General features: G+C 39.1%; 1 protein-coding gene across 1 annotated transcript in view; it reads right to left on the reverse strand.

The window, feature by feature from the left end:
- Positions 1-455: 455 nt before the first annotated feature.
- Positions 456-22,005, reverse strand: part of GALNT18 (polypeptide N-acetylgalactosaminyltransferase 18) — a 419,096-nt gene continuing 397,546 nt past the window's right edge. The window contains exon 10 of the mRNA XM_074275778.1: positions 456-736. Coding sequence (XP_074131879.1) covers positions 581-736 — 156 coding nt within the window. The 3' untranslated portion in view covers positions 456-580. The remainder of the gene's footprint in view (positions 737-22,005) is intronic.

Consider the following 22,005-nt stretch of genomic DNA (forward strand, 5'->3'; position numbering starts at 1 on the left):
ATGTATATAATGAGAGATTATTGTAGAGCTAAGCCCCTTGGGAGTAGAAATTTCTTTTTTGGCTTTGTATCCCAGCAGCTCTCACTGCCTGGCTCATAGAAAGCACTCAACAAATGCTTATTGATCGACTGATTTCCAGAACCAATATGGGAGTTGACATGTAATAAGGTGCTTTTTCAATATTGGGAAGAATTGATGTTGAAGGAACAATCTCCAACTTGTCTTATAGAGCCTGGATTGGAGACATTCTTTCTCATCCCTTAGCCTTTCCCTCAGAACATCAAATCACCAAAGCCTTTTTTTTTTTTTTTTTTTAACCAATAGCATTTTATTGTCAGTTATAAATAGTCTCCATTTTCCCCTATGTACAGTTGTAAAATAGTTTAGACCTTCCACCCTCACCCATGATTCAGCATCTTTCTATAAATTCCATGAAAATTGAATAGGAAATGAGTCTCTTTTCTCAGCCTACAAGCCCATCTTCCACACGGAAAACCCCAAGAAAAGAATACAGTAGAGCAGGCGGCGCGCGCTACACAGTAGCAGAAGATGAGAGGTTCCCTTCCCTCCCCGGGGCTGGTCAGGAGGACAAGCTCTGGAGGATGTTGGTGATGGACCAGTGTTGGCCAGAGCACTTTTGCAGCACCAGCTGGAACCCAAACTCGTTGTCGCTGTTTTCCTGCAGCTCTAGGCAACGCTTGGATCTCTGGTTCTGGATAGGGCCTTCCTGAAAGAATCAGAGTGGAGAGTTGGGTCAGGTGATAGTGGACAGAGCTCCAAGCTAGGAATTCTTTTTACAATATACCTGGCAAAAGATCATCTAGCCTTTGTTTGCAGACCCCAAGTCAAAGGGAGATATTACTAAGGCAAAAAATTGCACTTTTAGAGTGTTCTAACTGGTCCTACTCCCAAGGGGCTTAGCTCTACAATACTCTCTCATTATATACATTCTATAAGCCCTAAAGGAGAAGACTCTTAAGAGTCCGGAGAACAGATGCCCAATGAAATGTTCATTTGTTTTACGTTTCCTCTGCTTGCTTCCCCTTCTGGCCCAACATGGGTTTACTATGGTGTATGTACAATATGTTGATCTAAATCTAAATCTAATTTCTTTTCTAGCAACTTTTATCAAAACAACTTTTATTAAACTTTTTAACAACTTTTATCAAAAGTTGTTTCTTATGAAATTCATGTTTTAGGTTTAAATATCACTCAAACTTTTATTTTATTTTTTTATTTTAAACATAAGGAAACTGAGGTTTAGTAAGAAGTGATGCATCTTAAATCACACTGGTGATAGGTATAGGACCTGAATGTGAATTCTGTTCATACTATGCACTTCTCTTATGACATTTCTACTAGTAGTTGGTAAAGGTCAAACTTGAATCCAGAGCTCTTCACTCTCAGTCCAGGGCTCTGTTTCTTCCAGAGCTCTCCTTGATTTCCCCAGGTAGTCTAGGTTCTCCCTCAACACCCTCCAAAGTGAGAGTAAAGAATGTCTATATGATTTGTTTCCAAATATTCTGAAGCACTATCATGTAAAAGAAGGTTTACCCTTGTTTTGTCGGTTGCTGGGGAGCAGATCTGGGGAGAACTTGAAATGAGGTATATTTAGATTTGATGCCAGAAAAATCCTGCTAATTATCTGAAATGGCCAAGCATGGGATGCGCTTTTTTTGGAAAACAATGGGAAATTTTTCCTTACAGAGTTTAGGCCGACTATCTTTTATATAAGTTGTAGAGGATGATCTTGTTGGATTGCTTTTATATAAGTTGTAGAGGATGATCTTGTTGGATTGCTTGATGGTTCCTAAGATCCCTTTCCTCTCTGAAATTCTGTAGTTTCATGACACAATCTAAGTTCTGTCTTCTGACTAAATATTCTGGGGCACATCTATGATCCTCCCTCCTCTCATATATTACTAACTTGGGAGAGCAGGACTCTCAACATTTGCTCCTTTCTTTGTTTTTTTCTAAGTTTCTAAATTAGTTTAGGGATGTTTCTTTCTGCAGGTAAAGGTCTGTGTGTCTGCTGCATATTCTCATCCTACTTTGTTCCCCTGACATATGTCAGAAAGGGATTTCTTGTGTGGTTATAAATTTAGTCTTTATTTCTCATTAAACAAGCAGGTAGGGAATAGCTAGCAGTATGAAAGAATAAGAGGATATGAACAGAATTAAGCTAAACACTAGGGACATTAACCAAATGGCTCTACTTCCAAGCTCCACAGCTAGTAAACCTCTATAACTACTATCAGTGTTGTAATGTTGTACCTATGTCAAGATGGCTTGCTGTCTTGGGGAAGGGGCAAGTAAGGAAAGGAGGGAGAAAAAAGTTGAAACTTAAAATCTTACAAAAATGAACGTTGAAACTATCTTTACCCATAATTGGAAAAATACAATTTTATTAAGTAAAATGACCACCACCACAATAACTCAACTACTGTCAATGGACAGAGCCCAGAACTAGGAGATGGATACAAGATGTGGGCCCAAGCTCACAGGATTACAAAAAGTCTATCTGGAAGGGATTGGGGGGATTTTTAGTTTCAACATCATTTTACAGAAGAACAGACTAAGACCCAGATAAATTGACTTGCTTGAAGTTGTCAAGTAACAGGTATTTGAACTCAAGTCTTCTGATTCTGGTTAGAGTGAGAATTAGTGTTTTTTCCAGTCATAATAGCAACACACTCTGCCTCTCATGGTAGTTGTATGTGATAAGAAAAGATGATTGTATATTTTTAAAAAACTTTTTCTAAGTGGAAAGTGCATGCTGCTGTCTCCCAGCTGCTCCTTCAGGGAGATGTGTATATAACAAAAAGTCCTCAGGGACAGGGAGGGTGTCTGGCTAGGCCCTGAGGTCTGAGTGCCCTGTACAGGTGTAGTGTTACCTGTCTCAGATACTTGGGTTTACTGGAAAGAGCATTGACCTTGCAGCCAATACCTCAGTACAATGAAAAGAGCATTCAATTTGGAGATTCAGGACCTGGAGATTCAGCTCTCTTTCTTACTACCAGTTGGGTGTCCAAGGACATCAGGGGGGCAGCTAGGTGGCGCAGTGGATAGAGCACCAGCCTTGAATTCAGGAGGACCGGAGTTCAAATCTGGTCTCAGACACTTAACACTTCCCAGCTGTGTGACCCTGGGCAAGTCACTTAACTCCAGCCTCAGAAAAAAAAAAAACAAAAAAAACCCTAACACCAAGGACATCAGGCCTGGAGTCAGGAAGCTCTGAGTTCAAATATGAGCTGTGTCACCTTGGACAAATCGCTTAACTCTGTCTGCCTCAGTTTTTCTCATCTGCAGTATGGGGATAATAACAGCACCTACCTCCCAGGGTTGTAGTGAGAATCAAATGTGGATATTATTAAATTGCTTGGCACATAGTAGGCAGACAATAAATGCTTGTTCTCTCCTCCTGTACGACCTTTTTCAAATTACTTCCCTTTCTGGATTTTCAGCCTCCTCCCCCATAAAATTATCAGACCCCAACCCCCTGTTTTATAGGATTTCTGTAAGGACTGGAAAATGAAAATATAGTGTTAGTATGAATTGTTATTGAGATATGAATGGTATCTGTACATTGTAGACCATCTGTGAATTTGGACGTTAGATGAAGTGGGATATGGGAAGATGGGGGAGAGCTCTGGGAAGTGATGGAAAAGGAATAAAAAGTGAGTTTTGGGCTATCTTTTGCTAGAATTACGTCTAAACAAATCTGGGACCCGATCCATGGTTCATTCCCTCTTGATTGCTCTCACCACCCAAGCTTAATCTATTTTGTTGACCTTCAGGGACTTTGAAACTAGTCTGGCTTTGGTTCTGTTCCTTCATCAAGAATTTGGCAGCTTATGAGGCTCAAAGGGGCTAGGGGGCCATCTCCTAGTTCCTCAAAGAGCCTGTGATTTTCCCTGATCCACGGAATCTTTCTTGGCAGAGTGTGACAGTGACAGACAGCACCCATTCTTCAAGGGGAGAAACTTTAATAATAGCTCTTCTGTGTCTCAGGATATGAGAGACCTCTCCCAACCCATGGGCCATCAGCCAAATGCCCCTGACCCCACTAAAGCCTTGGCTCACTCTCTAGAATTCAGTCTTGGAGTTTGGAGTTTCCTGAATATGATCCTTAAGATTTCAGAACCTCCAAAAGTCATTGATCTAAGTGAGTGGACCTTTGGGAGACTCACCCACTCTAGGGTGAGAATAGATCCCTGTTTCCAGATTCATGGATCCTAGACCTCCCCTCTATAATCTATTTGACAAATCACCATCCAGTTTCATCTGCTTGAAGACTTAGAGTAATAGGGAAATCATACATTTCAAGGTAACCCATTCAATTTTGGAACAACTCTAATTGTTAGAAAATGTTTATTTATATTAAGCTGAAATCAATCCCTCTCCCCCTGCCCCAAAATGTCTAACCTTTCCCTTGAGTTCTGTTCTCCAGGACTGAATAGAACAAGGCTAATTGCAATTCCACTTGACTGTCCGTCAAATAATTAAAGGTAGCAACCATGACATTTGAAGTCTTTTCTTTTCCAGGCTAAAATTCCCCACTTCTTTTGGGAAGAACACTGGATTTTGGTTCAGAGGGTTTGGATTAAATCTTAACTCTGTTACTACATATGTGTAGTAAAAGAAGACAAATCACCTAAATTCTCTGAGACTCGGCTTCTCTCTTGTAATAATAATAACTGACATTATATCCTGTTTCAACTTTGCAAAATTTTTTCCATTTTTTGGACTAGATGAAAGAGGAGATTCTTTGTCTCGATTGTTACCTAGTCTTAATCATCTCCAGTCATCCTGATCTGTATCCGATCATTGGACCCAGGTGGCTCTGCAGGAGAAAGTGAGGCAGGTGACCTTGCAGAGCCCTCCCTCACCTAAATTCATGGTATCACCTGCCTGATGTCATGGTCTTCTTGGTGAAAAAGTACAAATAACATCTGTTATATTACTGACTTATTAATATTTCTGTGCTTGTGCAAATCACTTCTCAGAATATAATTGTAAGACTTTTCTTTTTATTCAATATGTAAAAAATTTTATTAGATTTATCCCATCATTCTAGCTTTTGGGGATCTTGGTAGATCCTGATTATATAATTTATTGTATTAATAACCTGGCCCAGATACATCATCTGCAACTTTGATAAGAATGCCATTTCTATCTTCATGTAAGTCATTGGAGAAAATGTTGACCAGCACAAGGTCAAGGACAGATTCTTGGGTCCAGAGATGTCTCTTCAGGGTGTCATTGATTCAATAGCGGCAATCTGTTTTTAATCAGCCTAGATTGTACAATCTACTTGTCCAGGGTTACACACCGTAAGGGTCTGAGATTGTATTTGAACTCACTCATACTTTATCCTCTATAGTACTACCTTTTCCCATCTGGCCCAGAAAAAGCATGAAAAACTTTGCCTAGTTTATTACTGAAATCTGGGGGTATCATGTCTATGTCACTTCCCTGAATTAACAGGCCGGTAAGAGACCCTATCCATAAATAAATAAGTAAATAAATGAATGAATGAACAAATGAACCAATAATGGAAAAAGGGAAATGAGATTTATTTGCTATTACTTGTTCTTGACAAATCCATGACATCTTAGAAGTGACATTTGTTTTCTAATTAATCAGAGCGATAGACTTTGAGTTAAAAGCACCACCTATGCCTTTATTTTGAAGAAGAAAAGGACAGATTAATGGCTTGTCCATGGCAGATGCAGAATTTGGACCCATGTCTGTCTGCAAATTGAATATCCCTTCTACAAAATCATGATGCCCAAATTATACTCCACAGCAATGGGTCAGTGCGGGATTGGAGCAGGTAGTTTAAGTCTACTCTCGCATTCAGGCTTTTGGGAGAGAGAACATTTGGAAGGCACTTAGCATAGTGTCTGGAATATAGTAGGTGTTTAATAAGTGATTATTCCTTTATGAAAATGTTTTTTTTTTTTGCTGTTGTTAAATAGTTTAAAAGATAAATTTTAAAAGATGTTCTAGAGTTTTCCTAGGATCATAATTGTAGGGCTATAAGACACCTTAAACACTATCAACTCTAACCCCTTCCATTTATCAATAAAGGAAGTGGAAACTGAGTAATACGAAGTGATTTGTTCAAGGTCACTCTGGTAGTAAGGGATTCCAGCCCAGGATCTCTGCCTACAAATTTAATATTCTTTTCACTGCAACCTGCTGCTATCCCTAGTTTTGCCAGGAATCAAAGTCTAGATTGCCAACCTATATTTGGAATAGCTTACCTCCTTCCCCTTTCTGAAAATCAGGACTACATTTGCCCATTTCCAGTTCTATGAAAACTCTTTCTTTTCTTGTGATTTTCTTTTAAAGACTGCTGACGGAAGCTTCAAAATCTGCACATTCTTTCTCTATTCTAGAATGGAGTTTAATCTGGGGCTGGTGATTTGAATTCTTTAAAGGGAGAAAGGAAGGGAACAAGCATTTATTCAGAGCTTACTTTCCACCAGGCACTGTGCTAGAAATTCACAAATATCATCTCATTTGATCCTCACAAGAACACTGGGAGAGGGGTGCAATTATTATGCCCTTTATCCAGTGGAGGGAACTGAGGCAGACGGAGATTTAACACAGTTAGGGAGCGCCTGAGTACAGATTTTAACTATGGTCTTCTTAAGTCTAAAACCAGCATTTTATCCACTGTGGCATAAATACTATCCTTATTCTGTTTAGATTTCAATTGTCGTGGCTGTGGACTCATTTTTCAGTCTTTAAGATTCTATTTGGGGTTTTCTTGGCAAATATACTGAAGCGGCTTGCTGTTTCCATCTCCAGCAATTTGACAGATGGGGAAACTGAGGCACACAGGGTGAAGGGACTTGCCCAGGGTCACACACCTAGTAAGTGTCTGAGATTGTATTTGAACTCATGACGATGAACTCATACTTTATCCATTATGGCACCACCTAGCAGCCCTAGATTTAGATTTCACCTCTCTCGTTAAACATTTTTGTCTTATTCTTTCTAGGTTATTTCAACTAGTAAGGGGAACCCCCTCCCCTCCTCCAGAAGCAAAATAAGAGTTTGTAGGGTAGCACAAAGCTTCTTAAACTGTGAATTGTATCCCCATATAGTGGTGATCTGCATCCTTTTGAACTGCCAGATAGGGTTATATAAGTGACTCTGGGGTCATGAAATTCTGATTTATTATCAGTAAATGTTTGATTTGCATACCTGTTTTATATACCTATATACCTGGAGTAGCATAAAAATGTCTTGGGCAAAAACAGGCATATGAGTAGGAAAAGTTTAAGAAGTCCTGTCCTGACAAACTGAGCCCATTTTATTTAATTTACAGATGAGGAAACTGAGGCTCAGAAAGACAAGTACCTTAAGGTCATAGTAATAAGACATGTCAGAGGCAGGATTTGGATCCAGATCCTGTGCTCTTCCACCGAACCACGCTCTGCTTTCTCTCTGACCTCCACTCCTTCCTTTCACGCTTTCTTCTGCCCCTTTCCCGACATCCTAGCCGGAGCCTTAGCATTCAGCAGCAGTCGCGGTTTATACTTCCCAGAGCATGTGTCTCTTTGGTATTCACCCTCAGCCCCCGCCTCCATCTTCTGCATGTGTCTTTTTAAAAGAGAACTAGTGGATGAATTAGCTCAGCATCCGTCCTGCTTCCCCCAGATGACTTTTTTTTTTTTAAATTCCTCATCAGAACCATTTCTGTTTATATCGTCAGAATTTTGTTCTTGAGCGCTTCCCGTTCCTCCTGGGCCGTCTTTCCCCTAGGATCCAAAGCTGTACGTGCCTATTAATCTTTCCGTTGACCTCCTCAGAATCAGAGCTCTCTGACTATGATGGGATGGGCCAGCTGAGTCCAGATCCCTATCAGGGGAGCTCAGCGGAGGATGGTTGGGACTATCACAAGAGAGTTTTGGCAGCTAGTGTAGAGAATAGTGTCTCTGACTTTTTTTTTTTAATCTCAACTAAATGACTTTGGAGGAATTATCTTCCCTCTCTGAGCCTCAGTTTCCACATCTGTCCCTTGAAGGACAGAGAATAAAAGTTCTCTTTCTAGCCACGCCTGCAGACATCCAGGTTTGGACTGGGTCCTCTGAGGACCCTGCCTGGTGCCCCCTTACCCCCTTCTGCCCCATACAGGCATCCAATCCCATGGCTCCTTGGTTTGGGGATTTTCAGTGCACAGATTTTTTCCTCCCCAGGAGAGCACAGTTGTTTAGCTTAGCATCCCAGCCATCTAAATTATTTGTGCAATACTTACAACTCCGGGATCTGGAAACCCACAATACTTTTAATTAAAGTATTTAAATAAGGGCAATTAAACCTGGCAGGAGAAAGGCAGTAGCACACAGAGAGCTTAATTGGAATGGAAACCAAATTAAATATGGAAACATCATTAAAAAAATTCAAAAATGGAATGTATGGAATTAAGAAGTCTCATAAAGATCCCCAAAGCCCATTTCTCATTTTCCAGCTTGGTTTTCACCTTTCCACTGTCTCAGTGCTCTTGGAAGTAGAGCTGCTCTACCACCGGGCTTGGGTTCAAGCCGGTCTTGTCAGAAAGGATTCCATTGCAGTCAAAGGAACAATGGACGGGCTCTCCCTTTATCAAGTCATGTGACCTTGAAAGAGTCCATTCTTATCCCAAGTCTCAGTTTCTTCAACTGTCAAATGGGGAGTCCTCATGTCCACCCAGTCAGTCCAGGAAGTCCTGTTGCTCTTATCCATCTGGGAATGCTTCCCTGCAGATGAGGGGTTCTTCATCCGCAGCCTATGAATTTGTTGTTTTAATATTTTAACAACAATTTCAATAGAATTGGTTTCCTTTATAATTCTATGAATCTTATTTATGCTTTTAAAATCATTTTTATGCTTTTTTTTGCATTTTTATGCATTTAAAATCATTCTGGGAAGATAGGTTTCACCATCCTACCAAAAGGATCCATGACTGATCCTAGATGCCAACCTCATCTCTGGCACGGGGATCCCATTAAGTTTCAATTCCAGAGGAGGATCCTTAATTGTCCTTGAAGTCCGGCCACTTCCAGACCCAAGTCCTCTATCACTACAAGTCTGTCCTGCCATCTTGTAAGCTTCTCCTAGCAACAGCCAGGGAGCATGATGCAGAAAACGTGGGGCTTTGAGTCAGAAGAGTTAGGTTCAAACCCTGCCTTAGGTGCTCACTAGCAGTGTGACATTGGATAAGCCAAATAACCTCTTAGTGCCGCAGTTTTCACATCTATAAAATGGAAATAATTATAATGCCTATCTCACAAGCTCATTGTGCAAGTCAAACAATCTAATACAATGCAAAATTTAAAGTGCTTTATAAGTGATAGCTATTATTATTATTAGAATATAAATGCCTTAAGGGCAGGGACTATCCAGATTATTAAAATTTTTATCTATAGTCCTTGATACATTTTTTTGGGGGGGTCAATTTTCTGATTTGATTAATAAAGAAACTCTCAGTAAGAAGATTCCTTCTATCAATGCAGAGGAATATCTGTCAATTTACAGTCTTAAGGGTATCATTTGAGCTACTGAGACATACAATAATCTGTCCAGTCACACAATTCCTGTGTCTCTAAGGTTGCTTTTTTATCCACTAGGATGTGCTTCTTCTCTTGGCACATAATAGATGTATGTCAGATTATTTTCGATTGACTAATTGACCATAAGGCACTCAACAGTCACAGTAGAACTTTGCCATGTCATCAAGCTATTTCTTGACCCCTTTTCTTTGGCTTGGACTAATAACTGGAAGCCTTCAGTGTGGAGGTATCCCCAGAGAAGAAGGATGTGAAGGGACGTTCAGAGTTAGCACTGTAGGAAATCACCGGCTTGGTACCATGATCCCAAGGAGCTGATGCTTTGAAGCAGCCTAGGAAGCCTGCTCTTGTAACCTGCTTTTGACGATATGATGAGATGAGAAAGGGGGCTTTGTAATAACATGATCACAGAAGAAGTCTACGAAAGGTAGAGTTTCTAGGTTCAAAGCTCAAGAGCTAGAAGAGACCGTATAGGTAATTTGGATCAATTCCCCTATTATACACATGCAGAAAGTATAATTTAGAGAGGTTAAACACTTTGCCCAAGGTTCCCCGGGAGGGAAATCAGTGGAAAGGTCAGGATTCAAATTCAGGTGCTCCAAATTCAGTAATAATTGCTGGTGTGGGAAATTTAACCAGCCACATTGGTAATTAAATCCCCCCTGCAAAGGAATAAATGGGGCTCCTGCTACACATCTGCCTTGAGTAGTGGGGGAGCTCCCAGACATATGAAGCATTTGGGTTAGGGAGGCAGGGGAAATTACTTAGTCCTATCTCATCATGCTGTTGTGGAAATCTGGGCTTTGGGGAAAGGAGAATCTTGCTGGTCAAATGGTGCTTTAATCAAATGAGAAGAGATATAAAGCGTGTTACAAACCTTAAAGCACTATGTGGCACTGATGATAATTATTATTATGGGCAGAGACTCTCAAGAGTGATGAGCTGGGATCTGGAGTCCTTCCGCTTCTTAAGTTGAAGAGCTCACAGTAACTGATTGTAGAGGCTTGGATAAGAGGGACATGGAGTTTAAATAAAAAGGGGACCTTATCCTAGTCAAACAAGGGTCTATTACTCATGTTGTACTGAGTGGAATTGGGAAGACATGAGCTCAAATCTGACCTTAAAACCTACTAGGTTTGTGGCCCTGAGCAAGTCTCTTAATTAATTCTCTGCCTCAGTTTCCTCATCTGTAAAATGAACTGAAGGAGGAAATGGCAAACCAGTCTAATATCTTTGCCAAGAAAACCCCAAATGGGGTCACTAAGAATCAGACCTAACTAAACAACAATTAGAGCTGTAGTAAAATATCAGGGATAATCCTTTTATTTTTTTTAGAAAAGCTAACTCGTTGCTTGCTTTCTTGGGAAGATAGTGGGAGAAAAATTTAAAATGCAAGGTTTTGCAAAGGTGGATACTATCTTTGCATCTATTTGGAAAAATAAAATACTATAAAAATAAAAATATGTTAAAAAGCATGAAAAGATATAAAAAGCTAACTCATTCTTAATTCTAGTGCCTTCCTTCTGTTATCTTCTATTTATCTTGTCTGTAACTTGTTTGTACATAGTTATTTTGTGTTATCTCTTCTATTAGAATGTGAGTGGGAATGATCTTTTGTCTTTCCTTATATCTCTAGGGCTTCGAATAGTGCTTGGTACAAGGAAAGGTCAGGATACAAAGCCAGGTCTCCCAAATTCAACATGCTTTCCACTGTTGGGGAGGGATCTTTAAGCAGCTAAATCATCCACTGAAAAGAAATAAATGAGGTTTCTTCTAAAATCTACTTTGAATAGTGGAGGAACTCAAAGACTCATGAAATATTTGGGGAAATCATCTAATCTTAGTCCATATTTGCTATGATAGTAGATATTTAATAAATGTTTGTTGACTGACTTTTTAACGGAGTTTTAAGATTAATAAAATGTGTACCCCATAACAATCCCATAAAATAGGTAGTGTGATTATTATTATCCTCATTTTATAAAAGAGAAATTGAGACTCAGAGCATTTAAGAGATTTATATATGAAGGCATATAAGAAGTAGAACCGAGATTTGAACTCAAGTCTCCTGACTCTCAGCCAGTGCCTTAAGGCAATGGGTAGAGTGCTGGGAAATCATCAAAATCAGACTTAAAATTGAGCCACAGATACTTATTAGTTGTGTGTCCCTGGAGAAAAAAAAACTTAACTTTGCTTCAGTTTGTTCAATTAAAAAGTGAGATAATTTTAAAGTGTTTATGACAGTACCTGGCACATAGTAGGTGTTTTATAAATGCTTATTCCCTTTTCTTTACCCTAGTATAATTCCATCTCCTCAACATCTTTCTTCTCCTTTCACTCTCTTTCTACTCCATCTTTCATTCAACCACTAAATTAGTCCTCTTGATGTATATAGATATGATTGGCTAAAGTGTGCCATTGGCTAAAGTGTGAAATACAAACTTAGCCTTCCGTCTTTTCTTTTCATCACCAGACAGGTTATCTTCCTTTCAAAAGCCAGTGGGAACTAATTAGGACAGTACTCAGGCGCTAATTTGTGAATTTGGACAGGCCATAACCTGCCTAAGTTCAAGTTCCTCTTCTGTAAAATAAACAGTGATAAATTAGACAACCTCTAAGATATTTTCCAACTTTCTACCTATGAGCCCATGGACTGATTCCCTCTTGGGCTGGGAGTTTTGGAAAAATTAGGAAGGACAGCTGAAAAAACTAATTTGTTGGAGGCCAGGGTGGTCATCCTGAATCAGCTCCCCAAATTAGGGTACAATTGCCAACTGAGTCTCTTTGGGAGGTTGAGTACCAAAGCCATGACCAATATTTCATTATTCATATTGTGTTAGCTCTTTTTACTAGGTGATGCCATAGTGGATAGAGTAACGGCTCTGGAGTCAGGAAGATTCATCTTCCTGAGTTCAAATCTGGCCACAGACACTAGCTGTGTGATCCTTGGGTAAGTCATTTAACTTATATTTAACTTAACAAAATAATAATAATAATAATAACAATAGTTGATAGCAATAATAATAATAACAATAAGCACACCCTCTGTAAAGGTTTTTCTTGTCTTTCCCCAATTAACTGAATTCTCTTATTTTTATCTCAAGCAATTTCCATTGACCCGCCTGGCTGGCTGGGGGAAAGCAGAAAGGTGAAGTATTTGGAGGAGATACAACTAACCAGCAGCTGCAATACTGAGTTCACTGCAGAGCTCAGGCAATTAGTCATTTCACTTGGCATTTGGCAATTAGTCAAATAGGTCCTTGGGAAGATTCTTTTGGAATTGTCACTTAAATTACGTATTGTAATTTAACTTTTAGAACTGCAGAATTTAGGAGCTGGAAAGGACAATGGGTTGGTCATCTGATCCAACCCAACCCAATTTTTTTAGGGAGGAGGAAGCTGAGCCTTTGAAAAGGAAAAGGGCTTGCTTGCCCAAAGACACACAGTCAGTCAACAAGTATTGAAGTGCTTACTATGTGCCAAGTACTGTACTAAATTCTGGGGAAAGGAAGGAAACAAGCATTTAATGAATATTTACCATGTGCCAGACATTATACTGTTTTACAAATATTATTTTATCTTCACAATAATCATGGGAGGTGGGTGCTATTGCTATCAATATTTTACAGTTGCAGATACTCAAGCAAACAAAGGCTTAGTTGCTTACTGGGAATCTGAGGTAAAAATGGAATTCAGGGCATCTTGTCTCCTGGCCTAGAGCTCTATTCATTTACAACAGAAAGGAAGATATAGTCCCTTTTTTCAAGGAGCTCATGTTTAACGCCATAGCAAGCTAGTTAGACTCCAGTTCTTCTGAACTAGAGCCATTGCTCTGATTCCTCTTCCTGTTTCACTGGATAGATAGCAAAGCATCGAGAGCAAAGACTCTGTCTTGTTCTCTCTGTATTAGAGCCTGCCTAAGAGTGCACAAAAAGTTACCCTGTTTTCAATCTGGAAGCCTCAGCTCAAAGGCTTTCTTTGACATTGCCTGGTCACTCTGGGCGCACTGACCTCTCACCGTTCTCCCTCCCCTCCCAAATCTTCAAGACTGCAAACCACAAAGAATATACACAACTGTACAACTAGAGAGAATTTTTCCTCAGGAACTCTCTATACCAATGAAATTATAGGCCCAGTTTTTTTTAAGCCCCCTCTTAGCTTCTCGTCTCTCTCCCTTTCTACCTGTTAAGACCTTTATCATCCTTTAAAATCCCACTCAAATATCCATCCGTCCTGCAAGAAACCTGCCATGATCTGACTAGATGACAATGAGCTTTTCTCTAGATCCTTACAAACAATCAGCAAGCATTTAAGTAATACTCTATTATTATCTATAATCTATTATGTCTATTATCTATTATCTATAATCTATTATATAATCTATATTATTATCTATAATCTATTATGTCTATTATCTATTATCTATAATCTATTATTATCTATAAACTATTATGTGTCAAGGGCAACTAGTTTTTATAATGGTTAAAACATCGGGCCTGGATAGAACCTAGTTCAAATCTGGCCTCGGACACTAATTATGTGGCCTTTGGCAAATCACTTCACCCAATTTGCCTCAGTTTCCTCATCTGTAAAATAAACTGGAGAAGAAAATGTCAAAACACTCTAGTAACTTTTCCAAGAAAATCCCGTTATAGAGTCACAAAGAGTAGGAATCAGTTGAAACAACTGAATGACAACAGTCAGGTACTACACACCAGGTTCCAGAGATAAACAGACAACAAATGAAAAAAAAATACTCCAAAGGATCTAGAGACTAGACTCATTCTGTTTGGCCCCTGAAGGAACTGGCATCAATGAGAAGTTCACATTTCAACTCCATATCAGGGAAGATTGACTTTTCATATAAGCAGAGACAGCCGAAAATTGAGGCGCACATAATAGGGTCTTCAAATCCAGGCTAAATATTTGGGGACATTTTCAGAGGGGCTGCATGCTCAGGTCTGGAACAGACTAGAGACTCCTAGCTCTGACATTGTTTGATTATGTTTGAATAGTGCTGAGCATGGCATCTTACACTTAGTAGATATCCAATTGAGGCTTGTTGAATTAATTGGACCCTGCTTACTTATTTATTAAAACAGACCTGTTAGGACCTCAATTTAGAGAGGTTGGTCAGCAATTAGCATTTGAAAGCAATAGTTCTCTATTTTCCTCATTTGGTCGAGCCTCGTTCCAATGAATCTGTAGTCTGATGTGCAAGAGGATATCCGCATTGCCAGTGTAAACCCCATCCATGACACAGGTTCCACAAGGGGCTCTGGGAATCAGTGATTATGGTGATTATTTCTTTTAGGGGCAGGTACAAGTGGCAGAGAAGGAAACCTACACTTATTTAATTCATCCCTGTTCTATTACTTACTACTTGTGGGTCTTTGAGCAAACCATTTAAATTCTCTTGAGGTCAGTTTTCTCATCAATGAAGGAGATAGCCTCTAAAGTCCATCAGTTGGTTGGTAAGCAAATGAGGTAGGACAGGAACGTAAATCTCCTGGGTTTTTCTGCACTTGACTGAGCTACTTCTGGATTTCTATGTGTCCACAACTGGCTAAGACCTTGGTGGTCACCTAGATCAAATTCTCATCCTAGGAAGGAGCCCCTCTTCAATATCTAGGGACAAGGTATGATAGCTTGTCTTGCTATGCTTATTCTTGAGGTATTGCAATAAATGTTAATCATTTATGATAATTCTAGTCCCCTCTTTCATCATTCTGGGCTCAGGGAAGACATAATTACTTAGCTCAGTGATTGTGTTGATATGAGGTGGAGTATTTCCCCCCCCCCTCCCAACAACAATCAGAATGATTCCTAATTGGGTAAGAGTGAGCTGGGAATATAGAAGGGACCAATTAACTTGATCCATCATGCCCAGGGAATCCTAGGAGGCTGTTTTAAATATAACATTTTTTTTAACCAATTATAAATAAAATTAATTTTCACATTATTCTTTCAAATTTTTAGTTCCAAATCCTCTCCCTCCCTATCTTCTCCCTCATTGAGAAAGCAAGAAAATTAACATGGGTTAAACATGTGTAGTCATACAAAACACATAGGAGGATGTTTTAGCATGAGTAAGAAAGTCAGTTGCTTAAAGACTAGAGCATCATGGGACATAATTGGATAGGACAGCTTGGATTTTAAGGACCACCCACTTAGGGATTGAGTAATTTTCTTTAAAATGTGTATTCTCAGTCTGGAGAGCAGTTTGGAACTATATAATCAAACTGCATACACTTTGGTCCAGAAATACCATTACTAGGTCTGTGTTCCAAAGAGATTTTTTTTAAAAAGTAGGGCAGGCATCTGGGGGAGGGGGTTGGGGGAGGAATGGAAAAAATCTGAACAGAAGTAAGTGCAAGGGATAATGTAAAAAATTACCCATGCATATGTACTGTCAAAAAAAAGTTATAATTATAAAATAAAATAAAAAATAAAATAAAAAGTAGGGCAGGGAGGGGTAAAGAAACCACTTGTTCAAAAAATTATAACACTTCTTTTTATAGTGATAAAAAATTGAAAATTGAGAGAATAGAATGTCAATCAATTGGGGAATGGCTAAACAAGTTTTAGTATATGAATGTAATGGAATACTATGGTGCTATAAGAAATGATGAGCAGGCAGATTTCAGAAAAATCTTAAAAGACTTACATGAACTGATGCAAAATGAAGCAAGTAGAATAAAGAGAACATTGTACACAGTAACAGCAATATCATATGATGTAAGTGACTTAGATATTCCTACCAACACAGTGATTCAAAGACTATCCCAAAGGACTCATGATGAAAAATATTATCCACAACCAGAAAACAGAACTGATGAAGTCTGAATGCAGAGCAAATGATACTATTTTTAAGTCTGTTTCTTCTTTCACAACATGAATAACATGAAAATGTTTTATATGATAGCATATATGTCATATCAAATTGCTTACTATTTTGGGGGGGTGAGGAAAGGAGGAAGAAAAATTGAAGCCCAATATTTAAAAAATGAGTGTTAAAATTTGTTTTTACATGTAATTGAAAAAAATATTAAAGTTTTACACCCTCAATAACCTGTACACTTATTTTCTATTGTGAATACATTTTCAAAAATTCCTGCTAGATAGTATGGTTGAAGAAAGGAAGAACTGGGCTCAAATTCTGCCTTACATCTCAGTGATATCTCTAGGTAAATCATTTAATCTCCCTCTGGCCTCAGTTCCCCCATCTATAAACTGAGAATAATAAGAGAGCTTCTGTATAAGATTTTTTATACCTTCTGTATAACGTATAAAACTTTATACAGGATTTAATTAATGAGATTTAATTAACAACAACCTTATATAGGATTTAATTAATGAGACAACATATGAAAAGTTCCTCAAAAACCTTAATGCTACTTGTTGCCCTTGTAGTTTGAAGTGTGTGGAGATAGGTAGGAGAAGGGAAGATGGGGTTAGGCCAGATTTGTGCACCAAGTTCTAGGGGAAATGAATGGGAAAGGTAATTAGAGATTTGATAGTAATCCTGAACCTAGGAAATCTAGCCAGCTGAAACAGAAATATAGTGCCTTATACAAGTACTCAGGGAAGTATTGACAAATATAAGCTTCTTAAAAGAAGGGGGTATTTTTGGTGCCTTGTATAAATATAATAAATATAATATATGCTTAATAAATGTTGCTATTGATGAGTTAAAGCAGAAATCCTATGGCCAAAACCAAGGGTCTTCTGGATAGATGCCAAAGAAAATCCAAACCCTACCAACTCTAAGCTCAAGGTTGGAGCTCTTAAATGTACCAGTGAAGGATTTCACCCACTAGACCTAGCTTCTAGTACTCCTACTAGAACAAGCTTAGGGGAGTATAGAGACAGCTTTCCCAAAGAAGTCATCCAGCCCATGCTAGAACAACTCTAGTGACAGCAAACTCACTACATATCAAGGTGGGCCATTCCATTTTGGAACAGTTTTTCATGTGATAAAATTCATCTCTACACTGAGCCAGAATGTACCTTTTGAAGCTTTCCCTCTCCACACTAGTCATTGTTTTTCCCTTTGGAACCAGAAGAAATAGCCAAATCTGTCCATATGAAAGGAACAGATAGGATAAACAGAGAATTACTTAGCAAATTCCAGAGTACTAAAATAAAAGGGTATCCCCTGAAGCTGAAATGAGGTCAATTTTGACTAAACAAGCGAGTTCTTCTTTACCCAGTGGGAAATAAACCTATGAAAATCATCACTTCTCACAGTGATGATTTTAGGATGAAAATATAAAGAGGCTCAAGAATTTAGAAGCCTTGCTGAATAATACATCCGTGGGATTTGGCACTAGTTAAGGCTGATATACTTTAGGATACCTTCCAGGAACTGCCCTCTGGTGCCTAGTGCAGTAACTGGTACATGGTAGGTATTTAACAAAAGCTTTCAATTGATTGGTGTCTCAGTCTGAAACAGAATATTGATCTCTGAGCCAAGGGGCAAGAGAGGGCAAGGAAAATTCCACACTACTGTCTGCCTCCTATAGTAAAGAAAGCAAAAAGAAGCCCAATGCTCCAAAACTGTGTCCGGTTATGTCTCTCCCTTCTCATGGGGATTTTAAGTGAAGTCTTAGAAGTGTGATTGGGAATAGACAAGGATGTTTCCAGTTCTCATTACAGTCTCTGCCTTTTTTATTCTTCCTGATAAATGTGATTTGTCCAATGTGTGTCTTTGGTTTTCTCTCAGTCAGAAATGCAAGATAGAGAAAGTACATAGAATCCATTTCTTCAGAGGCATGAGACATATAGGTGATTCAAAGAATCCCAGAGGCAGTGATATGAGAAAATTTCTTTAGAGTACTGAGATGGTGGCCAATGTCGGACATCTATTGGGTTTCTCCTGAATGTAGATCCCTGTGCTACTTAAGTATTGGGGAGTATACTTAAGTTAATCAAAGATATCACCTCTGACTTTAAAAAACTTGTGATCTTATAGACATTTGACCATTGCCAAAATAGCCAGTAAGGTAAGGCTTTGAGTTACTAAGCCATGAAATTTTATTTAACTTGTTTAAAGTTTAATGTAAGTTGTTAAATCACTTTAGGTCCACTATGGGTGGCTGAAGCTATACCTACTGAACTGACCATGTCTGCCTGGCTGGATGACTATTTACTGGCACTGAGTCTTTGAGACCCTGGAGAGTAGTATCCTGGATTTGACTGATTCAGGACCACAGACAGTTCTTTGTTGATGTTAACAATTCACCATTAGGAATAATCTTGGGCAGTTGCTTGGTATACACAGCCTTCCCCAAATCATTTTGGAGAGTCTAGCACATGAGTCAGGTTTTTTTTTTTTTAATCAAATGTGACATTAGTGTCAATATTTGACATTTTCATGACTCCACTTATAGCACAGACAAGAAGCTCGAAGGGATTTGAAAAAAAAAAAGGAAGAAAGAAAAAGAAAAGAAAAAAAAAAAACAAGACAAGAAACAAAGCAAAACAAAAACCCCCAACTTTTTTATTTGTTAAAAATAAAATCAGTGTAGGAGATGCTACCCTAAGATATGCAAATGCATATCTGCTTTGTAAGAAAAGCTGGGAGAATTGCACTGGATTATCTTAAATTAATTCAGCATGAGTGTCTCTGGAGCTTAAATGTGGTCCTCCAGAGGGTAAATAATGCATAATGTGAAAGTGGAGAGAAAGCTTAAAATGCACCCATTAAAAGCTCTTTTTTGTCCAAACTTGTTCACAGGAATATCCAACTTAGTAGGATCTCCAGGTAATTTGCCAAGATTAAAACCTGTTACTAGGAAATTAGCTCCAGCACAATACTTAAATAATTCGTGATGCGTCCTCTGCCCCCTACCAGCCTTAGCAACAGCTACCAGTGGGCGATGACTTGCAGAAGCATTCTGGGTTCCTAATAAATATTGATTATTTTTCATTATGCAAAACACTACATACTTTAATTCTTTAATAATAAGCAAGCCAGGCTGCACTGGTTCTGTAAATTAAGGCTTTTTGTGTGTTTTTTTTAAGTGAAAATGTAAAACATTTTTTAGAAATCTACTTCAGTAGCATGGGCAAGGACATGGCTACCAAGGGGATGAGAGGATTTCTGATTAGAAATATGGTAATTAGAAAAATGTTAAAATGTTGGGAACCCTCCCAGAGTCAAGATTGCTATCATTAATGCTGGGCTACTTTAATTATAATGCTCTAAGAAAAGAAAGGGAAGCACATACTAGGAAGGGGGGAAAGTGGTCAAAAGCCCTTCACATCCTTTTCAGGGACAGAATAAAGATGGAATTGGGACAAGACATAGCTGTGTTTGATCAGCAAGGGGCAAAGAGTATGTCGCCTTTTGCAGCTTATTATTTTTGGAGGTTCTGCTCTAATGGGACCTGACTCATTCAAAACTAATACTTACATAGATTTCCGGACTATTGGAGACTAGAAAAGACTAAGAGATGATAAGATACAGTCCTCACATTGTCCACAGACTTCTGAGAGGAGGAGGAGGGAGTAGTAGTGAATTAGAGCTAGACTGGGCACCCTATTTTCTGTGCTTTCCCCATTGTCTCATAATATTTTTGAGTCCATTGATTTGCTGAAGTTAAAAGACAGTACAACTAGACTTTAATTGTGATCATGCTGTGGTTATTAATTTATATCTACTTTGTATGTATCTTACTATTGATTCCATGGTTTCTCTTTCACTAAAAGGAAGGGGATTTTTATTTTGGATCCCCAAGATTTATGTAGCACATTAATGTTCTGAAGGAAGATGCTAACATCACTTTTCAATATAACATCGAACCTAAAAATCAGGTTAACCCTGATCACTAGAGTAGGTTTTTAATTTTACAATTGGGGAAACTGAGGCTCACCCAAGAGTAACCAACTTCTCCAATGACACACAGATAGTAATTGTCAGAATTATGTCCCTCTGACTCTAGTTCCACTGAACTGAGAGGACAAACATTCATTAAGCACCTGCCATGAATTAAGAACTGTGTTAGCTGCCCAGGCTACAAACATGAAATCTTTAACGGTCATTGCTCTCAAGGGGCTTATGGTGATGTGGTAGGGAGAAGGACAACTCTACAGTGGCTAAAATACTGGATGACAGTGGAAATGATTGAGCCACTGACCTATCAAAATGAACAGTTAAGAGATGTGTGCTGAGAAACCACTCAACAGAAACATTTCTACCAATGTTAGAAATGTTGAATAAAAACAATGGCCTTGTCCATAATGCTTTATGGGTCACAAAGTGCCTTCCTTGCGACAACCTTGTGAGGGTTTTATTCTTCCCATTAAATGGAGGAGAAAAAAGAGTCTCAGAGAGAGGGAATGATTTGTCTATGGATATCTAGCCGATTGGGGAAATCAGTCGTATCCAAGTTTTAAAATTTCCAGGCCATGGTCCTTTCCATTATAGCCTTTTTTACCACTAACTCTTGCCAATTGTGTGTGTGTTGAGGGGAGGGGGGGATGGATTCTTGAGACTAAGAATTAGTGTGATGAGAGCCCAGACATGTGAAAAGATGTGATAAAGGGCTGCGGTGATGGGTTTGGACACCCAAGATTATTCTCTGCCTCAGTGTTAGACACTTAGAACTTGCTGGCCACCCCTAATGAAGCATATACTGGGCACAAGACATTTTAATTAGCTCTTACTCGATGAAATCTGGCAGTAGATCTTCCTGTTGACAGTTACTATTTTTATTAATAATGGGTCTTTTTTGCCTGGAGGCAACAGAGCTGGTGCCTTTTAGCAGGGCAGCTCATGGTGCCTGGGGAACTAAAATAGTCAAAGCATCCCCACCTCCCTGCAGCTGATAGATGAGCTGTCCAAGGGGCACTGAAGATCTGGCTGCAAGGGGGGAATGTACTGAAATGCCTATCCATAACGGCCATGCTCTCATTTTCTCTTAGGGGGCCTGTGCGGCTCATCTCCCAACCCCTCACCCCCACCCATACCCTTTTTCAGCCATCGCCAATGCAGGGAAATATCAATGGGAGGTCATAGTTTGAGTGTGTGATTGAAGTTTAATTCATATAATCATAGGATTACAGATTCAGAGCTGGAAGGAAGGTTAAGTGAGTTGCCCAACGTTACAGAGGTAGTAATTGTCAGATGTGAGATTTAACCCAGGTTCTCTTTCTTTATAAATTGTTCAACTTCAAGGCTCTCGGTGCTACCCTTATGCCATACACACAGTACTTAGCTCTCCTGGTCATTCCTCTAGATTCATGTTTTTTTCATGAACTTGGCGGATCATTTACTTTGACCTGGAAAGGCCCAACGGATGCCTCCAGAGATGAGGGCTTTAAAGAGTTGTAGGAGCCTGGAGTCATGGACCAAAGTCCGCCAGAATAATGAGATGTCCAACTCCAGAGCTCCAGCATCAGTAAAAGAAGGATAACTCCAGTTGGGTTCCCAGTGTCA

This window comes from Sminthopsis crassicaudata, chromosome 6 (assembly GCF_048593235.1).
Source record: "Sminthopsis crassicaudata isolate SCR6 chromosome 6, ASM4859323v1, whole genome shotgun sequence".
NCBI classification, from domain to species: domain Eukaryota; kingdom Metazoa; phylum Chordata; class Mammalia; order Dasyuromorphia; family Dasyuridae; genus Sminthopsis; species Sminthopsis crassicaudata.